The sequence below is a fragment of the Taudactylus pleione genome, unplaced genomic scaffold, assembly GCF_031769625.1.
Source record: "Taudactylus pleione unplaced genomic scaffold, aTauple2 ptg000216l, whole genome shotgun sequence".
Classification (NCBI taxonomy): Eukaryota; Metazoa; Chordata; class Amphibia; order Anura; family Myobatrachidae; genus Taudactylus; species Taudactylus pleione.
The window spans coordinates 3,246,295-3,269,091 of record NW_028284618.1 but is presented as its reverse complement, the minus strand read 5'-3'; the positions used below and the strand labels follow the sequence as shown (position 1 = coordinate 3,269,091).

General features: G+C 43.9%; 1 protein-coding gene across 1 annotated transcript in view; it reads left to right on the top strand.

Moving 5' to 3' along the window:
• LOC148517452 (macrophage mannose receptor 1-like) overlaps positions 1 to 22,797 on the top strand; it is a 182,194-nt gene that overhangs the window by 140,924 nt on the left and 18,473 nt on the right. Inside the window, 3 exon segments of the mRNA XM_088478637.1 lie at positions 2,559 to 2,654; positions 4,634 to 4,778; positions 19,620 to 19,661. Of these exon segments, the coding sequence (XP_088334763.1) occupies positions 2,559 to 2,654; positions 4,634 to 4,778; positions 19,620 to 19,661 (283 nt within the window).

Sequence of the window (22,797 nt, the reverse complement as noted above, 5' to 3'; positions counted from 1 at the left end):
TCATTTCATTCTTGAGGGTCATGGTGCAGTCATGTTGAGTCTGATCAGATGAGCACTAACATCCAGTCTCGACCTGCTGCAGCGCTCACATGACTGCTTCCTCCTATCCCTGAAAAAAGCACCCTATTTAATCTTGCATCTGCCACTAGCACATGTAGGAACAATATGGGTTAGTACTCCTCTGTATGTGGTTCTTTACCTTCCTGTGATCTCACTCACCAAAGAGTAGGTACTACCTCTAATCCACTGCCTCATCCTGCGCTGCTGACAACTGGATTACGGCAAGCTGCTGCTCAAAGCACTCTGCAGCATTGTGCTGTGTCCAGCTTCCAGCTTGCTCCTTATCAGTCTGTGTTCAAGCACTGGTCCCAGTCCAGTTCAAACCTCTGGTTTTAGTCTGGTTCAGCTGCTGTTACCTCTGGTCCCATTCTAGTTCAAGCCTGCGGTTCTACTCTGGCTAAACTGTTCTCTCCAATCCGATTCCAATTCAAGCCTCCGATTCCTCTCCAGCTAAGCTGCTGTTCTCTCTGGTTCCATTCCAGGTCTATTTACTAAGCAGTGTTAGGAGACAAAGTGAAATGATAAAAGGTACCAGCAGGGGCGTAACTAGAACTTTTTGGGCCCCATAGCAACATTTTTAAGGGCCCCCCTAACTTAGGTCTTACACAATAACCACAGTAGTTCCCCTAAAACATTAAATGCCCAATGTAATGGTGCCCCTTATGCAATGCCCACTGTAATGGTGCCCCTTACGTAGTGCCCCCAGTAGTGAGCCCCCTGTAGTTGCCCCCAGTAATGAGCCCCCTGTAATGCCCCCAGTAGAGAGCCCCTTGTAATTGCCCCCAGTAGTGAGCCCCCTGTAATGCCCCCAATAGTGAGCCCCTTGTAGCTGCCCCCAGTAGTGAGCCCTGTGTAGCTGCCCCCAGTAGTGAGCCCCCTGTAGCTGCCCCCAGTAGTGACCTCCTGTAGCTGCCCCCAGTAGTGACCCCCTGTAGCTGCCCCCAGTAGTGACCCCCTGTAGCTGCCCCCAGTAGTGAGACCCCAGTAACTGCCCCAGTAGTGAGCCCCCTGTAGTGACCCCAGTAATGAGTCCCCAGTAGTGACCCCCTGTAGCGAGCCCCTGTAGCTGCCCTAGTAGTGAGCCCCCAGTAGTGAGACCCCAGTAGCTGCCCCAGTAGTGGGCCCCCTGTAGTGAAGCCCTGTAGCTGCCCCCAGTAGTGACCCCCTGTAGCTTCCCCCAATAGTGAGCCCCCTGTAATGCCCCCAGTAGCTGCCCCCTGTAGTGAGCCCTCTGTAATGCCCCCAGTAGTGAGATCCCAGTAACTTCCCCCCCACGCGCGCGGGAGCGGGCGCACACACAAAACAACGTCACTCCCATAGTGCATTGCGGGACCCGGAAGACGGAGTGAGCTCCGTCCTCCGGCTGCCGCCGGGGGTTTGAGTAGGAGTCGGGCGTCCGCTGGTAACAAAATCTCAGCGGGCGCCCGGCATATGGAAAGTGCAGGGGGTGCGATCGCTGGGCCGGCGGGCCCCTTAAGCCGCCGGGCCCCATAGCAACCGCACCCCCTGCACCCTCCATAGTTACGCCACTGGGTACCAGCCAATCAGCTCCTAACTGCCATGTTACGGGCTGTGTTTGAAAAATGACAGCTGGGAGCTGATTGGCTGGTACCCAGTGGCGTCCCTCCCCACGGTGTCCCCCGGTGCGGAGAGGGATGTTGTAAGCACGTGGCCTCGCCATACGAGGGCGTGGCCTCGCCGTACAGGGGCTTGGCCTCGCGGGCCGATCCCCCGTGGTCCCACTCTTTACTGGGGGGTGCAGGGGGTGAGTGCCGGCTCCCACACAGTGTCAGGAGCCACTGCACCTAATACTAAAGTACAGCACCCAGCTCCTGTCACTGTGGGGGAGTGTCAGTCTGCACCTTGGTGTCACCCTTCGGCGGGTGACACCCGGTGTGGCCCGCACCCCCCTTGTGATGCCACTGCTGGTACCTTATCTCCTTTCACTTTGTCTCCTAACACTGCTTAGTAAATAGACCCCTTAGAGTGTTGGGGTTTGTTGAGTGTTGGGGAGCTTTCACTCTGGTTGCTGGGTACTGGATTTAGATTCCTCAATGATGGTTTAGGTTCCAGCTCTGGTAATTGGTTTGCAGCATCTACTAACAGATTCCGTGCAGGCTACTGATTACCTGTATTACTTGCTGCTCTGTTCCCTGAGTTCTTGAATACTGGCTCCAGCCCCTTATCCCTATATTCAGGGGAAGGGGTTGCACTCCACTGAATTGATTCCAGGGATAGACTGGCAACCTACCAGGTGTCACTGACCTCTCTGAAGGCATCAGGCATTTACCACATGGGTCACACCCATGAGTAGATTCAGTCACCACTATTCTGCTGCGACTCATCAGTCCAGTCCACGGGACCTGACTCTGATCTAAAAACCCTAAATGTGACAGTATATAAATTATATGTTATGTCTAGTATTAAGTTAACAACAAAATGTATTGTCTACTGTTGAGCATGTTTCAAATACTAAGTATTTATTATTTTCTTTTAAGGAAAAATTTTTTACTTATTACGGTCATTATGCTTTTTGGCTTGGTCTATTGACCAGTGATCCAGATGAAAGCTATTCGTGGTCAGATAATACACCTGTAAGTAATTAATTATATGTTGTTATTGAATTATACATCTCTTTTAATAGATTGTTCTTACTTTGTTAACTTATTACTGGTTCCATATAATGTTGTGGCAGATGTCATAGGGGCCTATTCATCATCGAAGGCCGTATGGCCTCCGATGATTAAGTATTGAACTCGTAGTGGGGGAAACCTTTCATCATTGCTCCGCTGAGGGGACAGCTGCTCCGAAAAGCAGTTGTCCCCGTGGTTAGTATCGCAGCTACTTCTGTAGCTGCATTACTTACCTGCTCCTCATCATCCGGTCACGCATGCGCAAAGCCCCCGGCGAGGTAGTGAGGAGGCGGCGGAGGGATCTGATCAGATCCCTCTCTGCATCCCTGGAACTCCTTCCCATAAGAAGTAGCGGGGATCCGAGAACAAGCGCCATCTGAAGATGTCGCTTGTTCTCAGAAGCAAACACCGAAAACTGTCAGTTTTTGGAGTTTGCTGAATACCAACTAGCGTTTCCGCATGGTTACCGGGCCATTTATCGTATGAAAAATAGGCCCCATAGTCTGTCGCATTGTTATGTTCTAAATCAGAAATTATCAACCGGATACATTTCTGGGGCCACACGGGCAGCTCTATATCATTACATGAAGCCACACACACTTTTCTCAATAATATGGTAAAAGAATGCATTTATTCAAAGAAATAGACACCGAACTGTAGTAACGGTGTGTAGTCACTTTGTTGATAGTCACTATGTCCCCTGTGTCTCTCCAGTCTTGTGCCCCCCAGTGTCTTCTTCATCTCTGTCCTCCCTCTGGCTCTCTCTCTCTGTCATCCCTGTCTCCCACTTTCTATAATCTGTCCCCAGGGTTATGGGTTAGGTGAGGGTTATGGGTTAGGTGAGGCTTTCTTACAGTACCTCTAGGCGTCAGAATTGTAACATGGTCGGGATGCCAGCATCGAGATTCTGATTCATCCTGTATATTTCTATGTAATATAGATAAATAATATAATTAAGAAAAGGCTGTTTACAAATTAGGTATCTATACAATCATTCATATTTTGATAATTAATTAATAGAACACAGTTTATGGAAAAGCTGATGAAACAGCATGGGCTCCAAGGTTGCTAATTTACTAAAATTAAAAAAGTGTCATATTTTTGTCAGTACGAGATCATTAGAAAAAATATTTCTTCGGAATTACATTACAAATATTATGGATTGTCCACATGCTTAATGTATCAGTAGAATAGTCTTAACATTATCATTAACATTGTCAAGGTTTGGCAACGCTGATGGGGATCTATTTTGGGGGGATTTGACCCACAATTTAGCATGCTTGTACAAGAGTGTATATCCCCTTATTACCTCCCAACTGTCCCGATATGGGGATCTCAACAGGGGTGGAGTTTTGACAAAAAGTGGGTGTTTCTGGGCAGTTTAAGGCAGAGCGGGATGGGGCTAATTATGCTCTGATTTTGCATTTCTAAACGTCGAGAGGTAATTCAAAATGATTCCTTCTTGTTTTATTTCTGGTAGTCAGTGGCCATAGCTAGAAACGATATCGCCAAGATGAGAAGCAGATCTGATGCCCCCCAAAGCCCTCAATTTTAACCATATTAACCTCAAAATATAAATTCCCTATGATTCCCTTTAGATTTAAAGGCGGCCGTTCCTCTTACACAGCCCTATTTACTGCCTGGCTCAAGCTATGGTCTAATTATGTGAGGTGTATCAGACCTCCTAAAGAGTGGAGGAGTTGAGAAGTTGACCATAGCAACCAATCCGCTTCTAGTTATCATTTTATAGATTGTACTTTCTAAATGATAGGTAGAAGATGATTGATTGCTGTGGGCAGCTTCTCCACTTGTCCACTGTTTATAAAGCTTGCTATAGCTCCCCTATAATATGTTATATGTTGGCGTGCCAGACCAGAGGACACATCACCATCTCTATCATTAGCTGAATAATAATATCCTATCTCTGTGTTCTAACTTAGATGAGCTATGAGAACTGGGCAAATGGAGAGCCAAACAACTACCAAGGGGTAGAGCTCTGTGGAATGCTGGATGTTAATCTCTACTTGACTTGGAAGGACCAAAACTGTGAAGTTCCTACAGACTGGATCTGTGAGCTGAGAAAAGGTACAGTATACTTGCCGACTTTATAGTTCTCCTCTCCGGACTTCTTCCAGAGACCAGAGATGCAGTTGACCCCTTTGGGGGATGGGCTCTTACATCATTAGACCCCACCCATCACGGCAAATTACCACAAATCACATAAAAATTGTCATTTTAGCTCCACCCCCAGGGCCATAGTGAGCCAGCCCAGTCAAATCCAGGGGGGGTGCGATCAGTGTGATCATTCCCCCCCGCCCCCCCTACAGGCAGAGGAGCCTGCTGCTTCCACTGCAGCCCAGCACACAGCAGCCAGGACTCTCCAACAAGCCCGGGCTCGGGTAATTAGTACCCGCTCCACCCCCTCTCTGCTCCAATGCCCACCACCTCCCCATGTAGCCATGAATCCCGGTATTGATTTTCCACCCTGCCCATGGCATTAATGGCAGATCCACCCACTCTGTTGGATTACCCAAAAAATTGGGATTCTCTTGCAACTTCCAGGAGAGCAGGTAAGTATGAGGTACAGTATGTACTGCTGAACATGTTACCATTTTACATATGAATGCCTATTATTTCCGCATTTAATACATGCAATGGTAAAAACAATGCATTAAACAGCATGTTTTCTTATGTGACACTTCTACTGTACCATGTCATGGACAAAAAAAAAATGAAAATCCTTGCTGCAGTGAAAGAAAACATATTGTCGTGTGCGACAGGGCACTAAAACAATTGGGATTTTACTGTTTGCTGCAGATTTGCACCACTGTCTTTAGTGTGTGTGCTACAGCATTTTGGTGTATTAGCTTCTAAGTTACTAAAAGGGGAGGAAGGCCCTGTCGCATGGCAATATTTATCAGGCTGTAACTGGTCACAGAGGTCTGAGGATGGCACCATCACTGCCTCACTGCTCCTGCATTTGGCCCACAGGGTGCCCGGACACAGCTCCTCATCCTGGTGCCTGCAGCCCCACCCCTTGAAGTGATGCTATGAGATCACATGTTTGGGGACAAGGCCAGCACAGGGCAGGAAATAGCCCTGCTCCAAAACTGATGTCTTTGGTGATTTTTGGGGTTCTCTGCAGGGCCAGGGCTAGCCCCGAGGGACAATGTATTGCACAAAAGAAAAAACGTATGGGCGCTAACCTATATGAGGGGTACCAGCCTTAAACAGTCACAATCTGTGATATAACCATCAATTGACACAGCCTTATTGAAAATGGGAAAATTGCTGGATTCCCATACACTATACAACAAAAATACAAATAGGCGCTTGTCAAAAAAAAAAGGAAAATATATCAATTTATTACATAGTCTAAAACAAAAACAATAAAAGAAAGGAAAACAATTTATAAGCTTAAATGTATAGATAAAAAGACATTTTAAAGTCTATAAAAATTAAACTAATTTGTGGGATTACAAGTAATTCCTGGATAGTTGGTACAACATGATAAAACTAATAGATCAGCAATCTGTTGAAGACATGGAGGATAAATACCAAACCGATAAAAATACAATGTAGCAAAAATATTTACCAGTATAAATTGTAACAGAACTATATATAGTATATTTTTAAGGAGATTCCCACTACAGGTATATTAAATGGTGTTAGAATGGGTAAAAAACCATAGAATACATATGATAAATGTGACAAATGAGTAGAAATCACACGATCCAGCTATAACTTATATAACCCACATGGTAAATATATCATTTGTTTAAAAGAAACACCAATTATTTCTTCTTTGTATAAAATTTCAGAGATTGCTTTGAATAGATATAATGTCCAGAGCCAAATAAATGTATGGTTAATACTCATACAAATAGTGGTAATACAGGCATTTATCTTGATAAAAGATATCATTCGAAAAGCACACGATAGATTAAACCCCTTAGTTTCTGGGGACATCAGTATGGTGGAGGATATTCAATTATCAACAGGAGATTTGGAGAAAAACTGATGATACGCATGTATGCAGAAAAAAAGGTTGTATTACCTATAATTTTGTGGTTATTAGCTTGGATGGCTTACGTGATCACCCAAGTATCCACTGTCAATGTGTGTATTTTGTATCCTTATCCCCGGCTCAAATACTGCTGCTCTCGGCTGGCCGCTTCAGGTGTACACTGGTTACGGTGTGTAGGTGTAAATACCCCACTCCACATGTGATAATTGCTGGCTGAGAATCAGCCTCCTTCCGAGTTCCTCCTCCTGGGCCACGATATTGATTTTAAAGTTATGCAGTATAAAGCAGGTAAACCACGCAATGTTTCTCCTTCTCCCGGATTATAGGCTCTCCACCCCAATACTCGGCGGCTTCCTCAGGACAATGTGTGTACTGCTCTCTCAGTAACTCTTTAAAAGTTCTGCTGTATTGATTTAAAACAGCGGCAGCTGTTTCATTAACCCATCAAATGCCTTCACATGCATTAATACTGAGTTGTCATTAGCTGCTTATAGTCAGCTGTTCCGTGGATATGCAATGGTATTTAAAACCTTTAAACAGATATATATACATGTATTAATTTAATTTTGTTAATATAACTTTGTTGGTACAAACTACAAAGCATCTTTCGACATAGCTATATTAAAAAACAAAAAATATTTTCATTTCTATTGTCTGCTTTTGAGCAACAATACTCCTTGTCCACCATTTAATCTTATATCATCTTGACATATCAGGAATTATACCATTTGATGAAAAACACCTGATCTTCTATACAATATACTGAATCGGTATACCTTAAAAATGGAATAGTAAAGTATATCTATAGAGATGAACTCCTGAAGCCGTCATAATCGTATATGTATAGTGGTCTTAATATTTCCACCGTACAAATCAGCATCAATCTCAATCAACAAAAATTTAAGGTAAAAAGATAATAAAATATATAAACATTAATGATTAGGAAATAAAGGGAAAAGTAAAAAGAAAAGAAAAAGAAACCTAGTCAGTGCCTCATTAACCCATCATTGGGGCAGATATACAATTCATGGGTCATAGAGAACAATAAAGCTATGTACCTAAGTACCCACTTAGCTTTACTTCATTACCCTTTAACTATACATATATGCTACTGCCTAGTATTGCTTAATGCACCCAGATTTCTCCGGAGGGAATCTATAAACCATGCATAAATAGGCAAAAATCTCAGTACACTCACGAATACTTTGAGGATATCTTGTAAAAAAAATTATAATCAGATACATATACACGTAGATTAGACAGGGATTAATATTGCCCAACATATCTACATCTCAGGGAACATAACATCGACACCAACAGGGAATAAGTGAATAATTAGCCATCTCATTATTATATGTTTGACTCATAGTTCTATATCTATACATAATAACTTAAGCTATATAACTATATAGAAGTTATTAACTTCTTTATAACAAAATATATAGACTGGGCTTTAAAAATTTGTCAAAAACTTGTATGTCAAAGAGAACATATAATGATATACCCAAAAAATTATAAGAATCAATCTACTAATGTAGATTTCAATATTCCTTTATAATGCATACTCCAAAGATAATTGTTCCAAATACCCATGTAAGAGGGAAAAAATATAAGATCTGAAAAATAGATATTATATTTTATTTCATATTGATGGTTATGAGAGGGGATAGAAGTGAGAGGCACCAATGTAAAATAAGTGGGGATATCACTAGTGAATATATACCTATGTGTGACCAATAGTTAAATCACACTCCATATGCCGTAGAGTTTCTCATACCCAGGGTTCTGTAACATCCCTGCATGACCTGAACTTAGGATACCATAGGAAGATATCTAATACATCTACCCAATATTATTTAGTTCCACAGTATCATTCAGACCTTGTGGTATAAGAGTCCTGAGTCTAAAAATCCAGTACACTTCTCTTTTACAGAGATTTCTATACCTAGCCCCACCTCTAACAGTTGGTTTCACTTGGTCAATAGCTTGAATTGTAACACCATCGATCTTATCTCCTTGATGTTTGGATAATGAGTGCATATTAAATTTTCTCAGGATATTCCTCCTATGCTCCATTAACCTGACATGTAGAGGTCTGGTCGTACGCCCGACATATTGGATGCCACAGCCACATTCCACTAGATAAATCACAAATGATGACCTACAGTTTAAAAAATCTTTAATAGGGAATATCTCTTGTGACACAAAGGAAACAAAATTCGTACTCTTATTTCCTTTGGTGTGTTTACATGTAGTGCAATTGGTTTTGCTACATCTGAAAAAAACCCATAGGCTTTGGAGGTAGCCAGTCAATATGATTGGTAATCTTGGGTGTTGGCCTCTTAAAATGACTGAAGGCTAGCTTAAATTTGAGGTTTTCAGACTTTCTGAATATCACTGCTCTATTTTCAGATATAGAAGGTCCTAAATATTGATCTGATTTCAATATGGAGATATTCTTCTTAACAATCCTTCTGATGTCTCTACTATATGAATTACAGGTGGTAACAAAGGATAATGTTCGATCCATGTTATCACTCACATCGCTCTTCCTTTTGTACTCAAACATCCCACAAGAGGGAGGGTTAAAAGCAGTTGAATATTATGTAAGAAATGATGCCAACATTTCCGATGCACTGGGTGATTTTGTTTTGGTGTCTATTCACTTTATTCTTAAACATAATTATTTCACGTTTGATTCACGGTTTTATCTACAGACACTGGGTACTGCCATGGGAACCAGGTTTGCCCTGAGCTTTGCTAACCTCTACATGGGTAGGTTTGAGGAGGAACACGTGTTGGGTGGCGGGCTCGGGGCAAACCTGGTTCTCTATGGCAGGCATATAGATGACCTTTTATTCATTTGGGATGGTGATGAGAATGCACTACAATCTTTCTTGGAGAGTTTTAATACTAATAATTATGGGTTGAAATTTACCAATACTATTAGTGCACAGTCTATTAATTATCTAGACATCACATTGACAGTTGAAGGGGACAACTGTATTATTACTAGTACATATATTAAGGAGGTAGATCAGAGTAGGTACCTTCATTACAGAAGCAACCATATTAAGACCTGGAAAGATAATATCCGTCGTGCGCATGCACAAGACCCGGATAGTGACGGGCAAGCCATCGCTCCAGGTCTCGCTACAAAGGTGTTGAGTGACAGCATGCCCCCTTTGGTGGGTGTGCTGGGGGCATGGCTGCCCAGATGGAGGCATTCCCATGGGAATGCCTACCATCTGGGGATGACTCCACTGACATCACAGTGATGTCAGTGGGAGTGCCTTCGGCTCTGATAGAGCCAAAAGCACTCCAGGGCTTGCGGAAATGAGACCCCACCACAAGGGTCTCGTCACAAGCCCGATGGTCGTGACCATCGCGACCACCTTCCTGGCCGCTCGCTATAGCTGTGGGTGGTCACCCACAGCTATACGAGCGGCCAGGAGGCCGCTCTAAAAATGAAGAAGGATGGCCCTGATTCAGAGCAAGCACTCTGTCAGAGCATCCGGCTCTGAATCAGGGCCTAAGTGTGTACCCAGCATTAGTTGTAAATCATATTTAAAAAAACTTTAAGAAGTGATAAAGTGTTTAGTAGCAGCTAAAAAAAAGTGTGTAATAAAAAAAAACAACTTCATTAGGAGCACAGTGTGTGTACTCTTTGTCATTTAGGAGCAGTGATCTACTGATCTTGGGGTAATTTGTTAAAAAAAAAACTGTGACTTTGTTCAGGGCCAGGCATTGTTAAAAAAAACTATTTTTAAAAAAAGTTGTGTTTCATTCCAACCAGGCCAGGCAGTGGTACTGTTTTTAACAACAATAACAGTCAGTAGGTGCTGTGGCACCGCATTAATATCTGTGCAGTGAGTTGCAGTCTTGTGGTCACTTCTTTTGTTTTGCTTATTCATGGTCAACAAGCATTTCTGTTGACTGCTGTAAATACATTTCTTTAGTGCATATCATTATTCTGTTATTTGTTTCTGTCTATTTTATCCATTTTCTTCGGCAATCAAACAAATTAACTAACCTAATCAATCCTTCCTTTCTTAACCTGCCTTCTGCTACATACTTTCTCCACCTCCATTTCCCTGTACTGCCCTTGGGTCTCTGATCTAGTTCTTGATTAATGAAAACATTCTTGGTTTCTATGGAGTGGTATAGTTTATTAACCTGCCATCCTGCCTGCCACTTCTGTTTCATAGATGCTATAGTCTTTTAAACTGCTGTGTATTTGTGCCGCTGCTCTGTTGCTTAGTTTAGCCCACCAAACTTTGGACAATGTTGGAGAACAATATTGTGAGCTGTGAGGTGGTCAAGATTGACTGGAAATGACTGGAAACTAATGTTATTGAGGCTAATAATACTGTAGGAACAAAAACATGCCCAAATTACATGATTTTAACTTTTTATCAATTTCTGAACAAAATACAGATTTAAAACCAATACACCTGAGGGTGGTTTTGCCAAAACCAAAACCCGGCAAAATATTATAACTAAAACCCAAACACAAGGGCCGGCGCACATCTCAAGTTTAAATAAGGATGTATTAAACTACTGTAGTTAAGAATTAGTGGCCCGATTCAGACCCGCTCGCTAAGCCGCGGACCCACGCTATGGATGATTGTCGCCCATCTGTGCATGTGCGAGTCACTCACTGTGCTCAGGAATTGTGCGCTCATAGTACACAGACTGGACGCTACTTTGAGTGACAGATAGTGCCATTTGTGGGTGGTAACAGGGGAATGTGCTTGTGAACAGGGGAGTGGTGCTGCGAACGCAGGCGTGTCTGGGCTTCAAAACGGCATTTAATGGGCGTCCATAATTAGCATGGAAGCGTCATTGTACATGTCACCTGGTTAGATTTCAGCCCGCAGTGATTGCAGTGCTTGCGGCGGGCTAGGGTCTACCTCAAGGGCTGCGTGCTGCTCCGATTGCTATCGATGTTACTGATTAATCATACACTTCCTGGAGATGACGTGTGCTAAGAAAGAAAAGTGGGCGTCTTTACACCGGTGCGCGTTCACTCTGCCGTCGCTCTCTAAGACATAGATGGCGTCCTTATGCCTGGCCGTGCGATCGCAAAATTTTCATATCCAGCCCCTGATGGCAGCGAAAGTGCGCTGCTTTGTGTCCGGGTCTGAATCGCCCCCTAGGTTTTATACAAAAAAAGATCTTTGCACCTCTCACATAAATAAAGCAGATCTTTTCTAAAAAAAATAATGTCTAAATATTATATGGACGGCTTAGGCAGAAATAATAATTGGTAAAAAAAAAAAATGTTTCTTTAATTTTCATCTGCAGGTTCTTCTGCATACAGTAGTTCTTCTGTAACCATTGCATAGTATACACATGTACCCTCACAGTAACAGAATGTGAGAACGCAACACATTTCATTATGAAATAGAAAAAGGCAGAGGGCAGATACAGATCTGCAAAATTACAGCCGCTATAACAGAAGTTGAAAAGGGCATTAAGTTAATAACAGTAACATTGAAAGACGGATTGCAAATGCACAGCCTTTCACTATTATTATAAATGAATGCTGGTAACAGGGCCGTAGATGGCAGAAATGATATTGTATAATTTTAGGTCACAGTTTGTGCCACCTTATGAGTCCAGAGATGTCCTATTCTAGATTGTAAGTGGTCTAAAAGGCAGTTCTGGTTGTTTCACAATATTATCACTTCATTAGAATACACAAAACAGAAGTGACGCTTTAAAGTGAACATGTTACATACAGGTAGTGGAGGCAGCCTTATTGTGGCCTGTATCACTATCCATGACAACACAACCAATCATTCCATTGTGACTTTAAGACATTTGTGTCTCTGGTGCCTGGAGTTATACTGCACTATTACAGCCAACAGCCATTTCTCTTAGTGGAACATACAGGTCTGTTATTAGAATTCTAGTAGAGTTATGCCGGGTACACACTAGACCAGTGTTTCCCAACCTCGGTCCTCAAGGCACATTAACAGTCCATGTTTTAGTGATATCCATGCCTGAGCACAGGTGGTTAAATCAAAATAATTGCAGTACTAATTAACACTAGGGATGTGCGCCGGACCATTTTTGTCGGATTTGGATTTGGTTCTAATTCATCGTCCGGCTTTGGATTTGGATTTGGATTTGCCAAACTGCGGTGACTGGCTTTGGATTTGGATTTGGATTTTTTTACAAAAATTGACAAAAAAAGCTAAAATCACATAAATTGGTCTTTTTTTTCTTCCTAGAGTATTATTAACCTCAATAACATTAATTTCCAGTCAATTTAGAACACCTCACAGCTTATAATATTGTTTTCAACATTATTGGCCAAAGGTTGCAGTGAGCTGACTGGTTACTAAGCGACAAAGCAGCGGCGCAGTGGCGCAGCGGCACAGACACCACAGTATAAAGCACATCTATGAGACATTGCCACACCGCAGTGGCAGAAATGAAAAGTAGTGCACCCACCCAGTGGGGTACGGCCAGCAGAATCACAGTACTTGTTTACAAAGTGGGCTACGGCCCTAGGAGTCACAGTGCACAATCTTATTCACATTACACCGCACATAGTGCCCCATATTCACATTACACCATAAAGTAGTGTCTCTTATTTATGTTATGACACACAGCAGTGCCCCTTTTACACAATGCCCACGGTAGTGCCCCTTTTACACAATGCCCACAGTAGTGACCATTTTACACAATGCCCACAGTAGTGACCCTTGTACACAATGCCCACAGTAGTGACCCTTATACACAAAGCCCACAGTAGTAATGCCCCTTATACAATGCCCACAGTAGTAGTGCCACTTATACAAAGCCCACAGTAGTAATGCCCCTTATACAATGCCCACAGCAGTAGTGCCACTTATACAATGCCCACAGCAATAGTGTCCCTTACACAATGCCCCCAGCAGTGGTGTCCCTTACACAATGCCCCCAGTAGTGGTACCCCCTATGCAGCCCCTTAGTAGTAGGACCCCCTATGCAGTGCCCCCAATAGTAGTATACCCCCCAGTAGTATGCCCCCCATTAGCAGGCCCCCAGTAGTATGCCTCCCCAGTAGTATGCCCCCATTAGCAGGCCCCCAGTAGTATGCCCCCCAGTAGTATGCCCCCATAAGCAGGCCCCCAGTAGTATATCCCCCAGTAGTATGCCCCCCAGTAGTATACCCCCCATTAGCAGGCCCCCAGTAGTATGCCCCCAAGCAGTATGCCTACCATTAACAGGCCCGCAGTAGTATGCCCCCCCAGTAGTATGCCCCCATAAGTAGGCCCCCCAGTAGTAGGCCCCCAGTAGTATGCCCCCCCAGTAGTATGGCCCCCATTAGCAGGCCCCCAGTAGTATGCACCCCTAGTAGTAGGCCCCCCCAGTAGTAGGCCCCCCATTAGCAGGCCCCTCCATTAGCAGGCCCCCATACACACACACACACACACAAAAAAAAACTTACCTGTATCCCCGCTCCAGCCGCCGTCCGCTCTGCTGCCACGCGACGAGGAGGGAGCCGGAAGACGGAGCTCCCTAGTGAACTCCAGCCAGCTCCCTCCATGCAGCAGCCAATGAGAGTCTGTGTGACTCTCATTGGCTGCTGTAACAAACACACAGCTGCCGCTGGCGGCTGTGTGTTTGTTCTGTGTAGGGCAGACCACTATCACAGCGGTCTGCCCTACACTCTACACTTGGGGTGCTCTGCGCCCCGGACGTGAACCGTTTAGTGTAGGGACTGCTAGTGACAGAGAAACCTTGATGAGGCCTAGCAACATCCCATGTATTTGCAAATGCATGCAACTAATATCTCTGAAATTCTATTACCATATAGTGTTTCATATATTGTTGCTAGTATAATTCAGTGTGCTGAGGAACAATAGGGGGTTAAATCCCCCTCTCTTTTCTACACTCTAGCAAGACTCCAACATCAGGCGGCCGCCGTTCGGCCCCGAACGGGGATCCGAGTCAGGCGGGGAACACCCGAAGAGGTTTGGGTGGACTCGGATCCGCTATGTTCGGAGCGGTTCGGATTCCACAGAATCTGAACCGCTCATCTCTAATTAACACACTTGTGCTCAAGTATGGCTATCCTTAAAACCCATCGTCTCTAGATGATATATCGTCCGATCTGTGTCCTGTGAAATCGCAAGCATTGTCCCATATGCCTCTGCCTGTCAGTCAGAGGCATACGCAGGACCCATTCTGCATGGTGGTGTGAGTGCGGTCGACATAATCATAATACAATTCTATTACACTCTATACAGATATACAGTAGAACACTACACCCCCCAAAATCACCTGATCACCGAGCACAGTCATCAGGGGCGGCGCAATGTCGTAAGTATTGCAGGGAAGCGCCAAACTGGAGAGGCGCCTTCACAACTCCGCCGGCCATTTTTTTTATGTAGTTTCCTGCTCTGTGAGTCTCTTCTTTCCTTCCCCATCACCTCTGTTGCAGTCATATTTTTCTTAATGTAACACATTTTAAAATCCTGTCATTCTTATACAGTCATACCTGGGACTCGAACCTGTCACCTCTAGCTTTGTAGTCAAACACTTTACAAATGGAGCCATTTTGTCCTGATTTAAAAATGTGTGAATGTTTACTATATGAGGGGACAAATATATAATACACCCTAGCGCCTACCCTCATAATCATGATGCAATCTATTACTCTATAAAGACATAGAACACTACACCACCAACATGACCTGACCACTGGACATACTGTAATCATAATACAATTCTATCACACAATACAAAAATAAAACACTCCAGCCCCAACATGACCTGACCACCGTACATAATCATAATGCTAATCTATTACACTTTATACAGACATAGGACACTACACCTCCCAACATGACCTGACCACCCAACCTAACCATAATACCATTCTATTACACTCTATACAGTAAGGAATCTATATTAGAACCTCTATATACCCCTGCCTATACCTTGTAATATCCTACCTATAAACCTCTAAGGATGACGCTATTTTGCGTACGCAGTCATACAGTAAATAAAGACTCCAGACTTGGAACATGTGGTTCCAAAGCACAAAGTATTATTCAAGTAAAAGCACATTCAGTTACATGCTATTGATCCATACACAATTTGGCGCAAAGGAATTATACAGACCCAAGTACAGTATACATACGCAGCGCTCTCTGGTCCAGATGTTAGGCATCAGCAAGAAATCCCTCATCAGTCAGCATTCAGCAAGAAGACTAAGACCCAGTGTTGGAGCACACATATTTATATTCCCCAGGAATAGACAAAACAATAGAGAAGTTTGTTGCTGATGCCATTGGTTCCCAAGGGGGATGCATCTGTTACAGTGCGTTTAACAGGCTGATTCAAATAGACCCAACCCAGCCTCTAACAACTGAGGGTCTCTGGTTTCCCGCCCCATGCAACATCCTAACAGTTGTTCATATAATATACATTTTGTTGCTTGAAGTCTCTGCGGTCCATAAGTTGAGAATGCATGATGCGATCTCCACACCGATAATACCGGAATTCTGTTGAAAGAGTACGCATCAGTACAAAACCAAACACGGCTTACTTAGCATGTATAAAACCTTAGTTACCAAATAATCTTTATTTCACAGCATTTATACTAAATGAACAACTTAAATCTTATTCCTTAAAGCTTATGGAACCTTGTATGTGGATATGTAATGTGTGAGTATGCGGGGTTTGATATAAAGATGCTAGTTAACTTGGAGCAGATGCGTGCGCATAAAGCTAATGAACAGCGTTTTCATATAGGATCTTATGCATTCGCTAATATGCGATTAGTTACCAGCACAATTGTGCGTATTAATGTGTGTATGAGAAATGGTGCACTTAAATCTCACTTAAACTAAGTGAACACCTAGCAGTGTGGAATGCTGAGCCTTATAGTTCCACACGCCCCCCTCTCTCAGCAGCCCCCACCCTTCCCAGGCTCAAAAGTAAAGTCCTTTGTTCTCCCAGGCTCTTGTGTAAATGCAAATTAGTACAGCTACAAGACCCAAACCTAAGATAACACTCTTGGCTTTGAAGGTGTTTTATTTCAGGAAGCCTGCTAATGTAAGGTGTGTATTCGAGCAGGGCCACCTGGAGTGAGAGCAGACGTTATATCCAGGAAGCTTGTCTACACAGGCTAATTGTCACGTGACCATTTACTCTGTTTAGCTAATGCAATATATCCTTTAGGGGAATTATAATAATATACACTTTATCCAGAGCACCCAAACTACGTAAAGTCATGAAATGGGCTTTTGGTGAATCACCGTAATTTATGGCGATGGTCACAGATGCAATCGCATGATGCTAATAGTAATATCGCCACAGGTACTAAAGAGTGAGTTTATCTAAAATGGCGCTAAGGCGGCCATTCGCAAAATGGCGTCTTGCGGCCAGTCGCAAGATGGTGTCACTGCGATTCAATTTTAAACAGATCTTGTCTCAGCCAATAATCCAGCTTCGACAACAGAGATAGGACACTACATTACCAACATTACCTGACCACCCGACCTAACCATAATACCATTCTATTACACTCTATACAAACATAGGACACTACATCACCAACATGACCTAACCACCTGACATAATCATAATACTAATCTATTACACTTTATTCAGACATAGGACACTAAACCTTCCAACATAACCTGACCACCCGACATAATCGTGATACAATTGCTGGTATACTCTATACAGACATAGGACACTACATCACCAACATGATCTGACCACCCGACATTTTCATGATACAATTGCTGGTACACTCTATACAGATATAGGACACTACTGTACATCACCAGCATGGCTGTGGAACTGGATGTGATTATAATACAATTCTATTACTCTCTATAGAGACATTGAACACTACTCATTCCAGTCATTGTAAACTTTTGCGGTTCTGTCATATTTGCATGGGGAGATGACCTGAACCTTTACATGGGCCCTCTCATGTCTTAAAACACACTTTATTGCATTATATAGTACTGTATACAGACATTGGACACTAAATTCCCCCAACATAACCTGACCACCAGACATGATGATGATAATTTCTCCTTCACACTGTACAGACATACTGTAACCACTGGACACAGGGCCTAATTCACTACGGATCGCTATTCTGCTTATACGCACGCAACGCAGTTGCTAATATCAGCGGTGACATGTAAATGTTTGCGATATATAAATTCACAATGCGATTGCAGCCAGACATAAGGACGCCCACTTCCCCTTACTCACATCAGTATACTTTAGCAACATAGCAAAACAATCGGTAACATCGGACCCATACGGACAGATAAGGCAGGTCAGACCTCACTCAGGAATTTCCTACTTCAGCGCACGCTATGAGGCCTCAGGCTGCATATGGTGTCGCAGTGGAAAATTCAAGCACTTCCCTGCAACGCCATCCCAAAGCACTGGCACACCTGCATTCGCCCGACCACCCCCTCGTCACCACCCACAAACGCCACTACCTGTCAATCACTCTACCATGGGTCTGCATAGCCTCTGCGATCGCAGTCCTGATCACAGTGGTTAGTTCTCCACACGCACTGCGATGCATACGCAGAACGCAACAATCGACCGAATGCGTGTGAATAAGCAGCTGCTTTCATTGCTGAATCAGGCCCATAATCATAAGTCTATTATTACACTCTATGTAGGACACTACCCAATATGACTAGAACTCAGACTTTGACCATAATAGAATTATCTTAATCCCTATTCAAGACTTTTTATCAGTGAAGGAAACACATACTGTGTCGCCCGTACATACTGGTCAACCTGACGATGACGTCCGGTTCAGCATGTACGGGGATGATGTATGTCCCTACACTAAACGAGTGAACGTTCAATGTAGGCACATCACAGACGGAGAAATGACAGCACCATTACAATGTCGTAACCATGCTCTCGTTTCTCCGTCTATTAGTGGATAGACCCCTTAAGACCCAGCTTACGCAGGCTGGCTGGCATGCAAGGCCTGGAATCGGCGACCATACTGCATGCATTGCTGAATAAGGGCCCACAATTCACAAATTACTATAATAATTTGCTCCACTTGTGAATCTTTTAAAATGTGACAACCAGTGATGAGTACTGCCAAGGAGATCTGGAAAACATGCACTATAAAGCTGGCCACATATCTAAAGATTATCATTCCAACCAGTCAACAAGTTGGCTGGTTGGAAGAAAAATGTGTATGGGAGCAAATGACAAAAATGGTCACTCAGACAAGTTTGTTAAATCAAACTTATTTAACTAACTTGTCTGAATGAACTTTTTCATGTTTTGGGAATCGCTGATTGTCATTTGCACCCATACATCATTAGAAAATAATCTTTAGATGTATGGCCATCTTTAGGACTCCCTGAGAACTGAAGTTGGGAAACGCTGCCTTTAACTGTCCACGAAAATTACAGAAACGGGGGGTATTGAATTATTGCCGATGTGCGGCTGAGCACATTACTGATATAATGGTATGACAACAACGCAGAATTTCCTGCGCTCCTCTATAGAGTGTGAGGAAAAATCGGCAATGTTGGTGGTTATGAGGTCCCGGAGAAACAATCAGGTATCTTGTGGTCACTGCCGCCAAATGCAATCACTGTTATGATTGATGGATTATTCTGATGAATCAATGAAAATGCGGGTATTATGTTTGCAGTGCATCACTGAGCAACTGTAATAAAATTACTATATCACTGATAACACATTTTGCCAAGTTACATTTTATTTTATTACACATCATAATTAAGACCAAACATTTAGTTGTGGATGGAAATGGATTTTGACAGCTCCTTGATTCTAAAAATCATTGTCTCATCCTTCATGTCGTTACTTGACGTGAAATCGCAGGTTCTTCTGTAATTTGGCTAACGCTAATATTTTATTCTCAGGTGCAGCATTAAATGCAGAGCCTACAAAACCAACACAGCCTGGTAAGTAGATTTCACTGTAGTCTTCTTTTTATTTATTGCATGACCAGAGTCTATGGAAATTCATCCAGCAGCCAACTACACAAAAATATTACAGCAGAGATAAGTTGAAATCCCACTCTTATCTCATGCGACCTTGGACCAAAATAGATTGTAAGCTCAGTTGGTCACAGAGGGACTGGTGCCCAGTTAGTCACATAAGCATCCTAGAATGAAGCACTTAAAAATAGCGTTTTTAAATTTTACACCCATATGCCGAGTTGGAAGATGTCTGAAGATGCGATCCAGCTCTGTGCTGTTGGGCCATGAGCCAGGTTTAATGATTAATCACTAAACCTGTGTATCATGATAAATGCACGTCTATGATGTATATCCTGAATATGTGAATTCATAAACTGGTTTCTATGTAGAATAGATTATAACTATTCATCAACCGAAAAAATGGCCCGGTAACCATGCAGAAACGCTAGTTACCGGGTCATTTATCATTAGGGGTCCAATAGGACCCCCCGGTATTCAGCAAACTCGGATAACTGAAATTTTTCGGAGTCTGTTGCTGAGAACAAGTGCCATCTTCAGACTGCGCTTGTTCTCGAATCCACGCTCCTTCTCCTCCTATGGGAAGGAGTTCTGGGGATGCAAAGAGGGATCTGAGCGGATCCCTCCACCGCCTCCTCACTCCCTCCCGGCGGCTCTGCGCATGCGTGACCCAAGGTCACGCATGCGATGCCGGGATGACGGGGAGCAGGTAAATAATGCAGCTACAGAAGTAGCTGCGATACTTTCCATGGGGACAACTGCTTTGGAGCACTTGTCCCCTCACCGGAGCAATGATGAATTGCTCCGGTGTCTGGCTTCCCCCGCTGCGAGTTGGATACTAAAGTATCCCTCACAGTGAGTTCAATCCTTCATCATCGAAGGCCATATGGCCTTCGATGATGAATAGGCCCCTAAATCTGTATACCGTTTAGTCTTCAAAAGAGCATAGTTTCTCATACATCCTGCCAGGGGGACACTGTAGTCTTGACTATGGGTAAGAGAGCTGGCACAGGAGTATAGGCACTAAACTGTTAAAAGAAAGCTCCCCCCGCCCATATAACCCCTCCCACCTTCACCTAAATTCAGGGTTTTTTTTAGTGCCTTAGGAGGAAGGCCCTTTTATAGCTAGCTAGAGTTATTCTTATTTTACTATTTTCCAGCAACTCAGTCCCTGTTTCAGTGTGCCAGCAGAGCTGGGCAAAGCTAGTTAGAGATCTCCTGCCTGTTTTGCTTTTACCTCCTACTGGGAAGGTCTACCTGAATGTCCAGGCTCTACCTAAGAAAAATCACACCTGATAGGAGCTCCTGAGTCAGTATGCAGATAAAACCTACTATGGGAGTAGCTCTGGGCTGGTGCACGGCGCCAACTGATGGGTACTTCCCTGAATGGGTGACACTGATGCTCTGCTAGTAACTAGTCAGCCACCACTAGGGATGGACATCGAATTGTGATGGTTTGAAACCAGTGATGTTTTTGATTTGATAGTAGTGTTTTTACCATTTGATGGCGGCTTTCTGATGTTTGCCACCATCAAATGGTAATGATTTGATGGCGTTTCGATGGTATATTTATTTTTTTACAGAATAGGGACTGGAACATAATGGAAGAGCCTTTCAGTAGCTGTACCTGGAAGTGACGTGAGTGAGGGCGGCAGTGGAGGTTTCTGCCCACACTTTCCAAGAAAATAACAAAGTTGGCCCCTTGCGGGCTCGCTTCGCTTGCCATGCTGTGGGCATGAATATAATCCCCCTCTATGTCCACTTGGATGGTAGAGAATTACATTGAACACTGGGCCTTATTCAGAGCTCTGAATCAGTACCCTCCCTCTCTTTTTTAGAGCAGCCTCCTGGCCGCTCGCATAGCTGTGGGTGACCACCCACAGCTATAGCGAGCGGCCAAAAAGATAGTCGCGATGGTCAAGACCATCGCGACCATCGGGCTTGCGACGAGACCCTTGTGGTAGGGTCTCGTTCATCGCAAGCCCAGGAGTGCTTTTGGCTCTATCAGAGCCAAAAGCACTCCCACTGACATCACTTGTGATGTCAGTGGGGCCGGCCCCAGATGGTAGGCGTTCCCATGGGAATGCCTCCGTCTGGCCAGCCACGTCCCTGGCACGCCCACCAAAGGGGGCGTGCTGTCACTCACCATCGACAGCACGCCCCCTTTGGTGCGAGACCCATAGCAACGGCTTGCCGTCGCTATGCGGGTCTCGTGCATGCGCACGATGGAGCCGGCTCCCTCATGCGCATGCGCACTGCCCCAACATCGACCCGCTTGCGAACGCTCACGAGCGGGTCTTAATCAGGCCCACTGGCAGATGATGTCAACATACATCTACAGAAGGGGAACTATCTGCTTACGAATCATAATAGCTGGCTACACAGTAACTGGCTGCACAGCAACTGCTCCTTGCCCTGCCCCTGACCACAACCCTAGCCTCGTCCCCGACCCCACCCCCAATCCCTTCCCTGTCTAGCCACGCTGCAGCGGTTTGTGCATGTACAATACAAACAAGGTTTTTTGTGCATGCACAAATCATATGAATATTTTTTCTATCAATTTCTTTTGATGCGCATCGAAAGTTTCAATGGTGGAAGCTCAGCCAACATTTGATGGTGGGCTTCCGATGTCCAACCATAGCCACTGCAGGTGATTCAGCCTTGGGGGTGATTCTGAACTACTTCCCAGTCATGCAGTGCGGCTGGCTCCTCCCCCAGCCTTACTTGGAGAGCTTCAGCGGGATGGACACTGCAGCCTGCTGAGCACGTTGAAGGCTGCAAGTAGGGGTGTGCACCGGCCACTTTTCATGTTTTGTGTTTTGGTTTTGGATCTGGATTGGTTTTGCCAAAACCACCCTTCCAGGTTTTGTGGTTTGATTTTGGATCTGTATTTTTTTTTTAAAAAGCACAAAAACAGCTAAAATCACAGAATTTGTTTTTATTTTTGTTCCTACACTATTATTAACCTCAAAAAGATTCAGGTTATTAATTCACCCCGCTGGAATCCACTACCACAGGTCCCTCTGTACTTTCTGGAGGCTGATATTCCTGGAAGAATTGATAATTCATTTTGATGAACATCATCTTCTCCACATTTTGT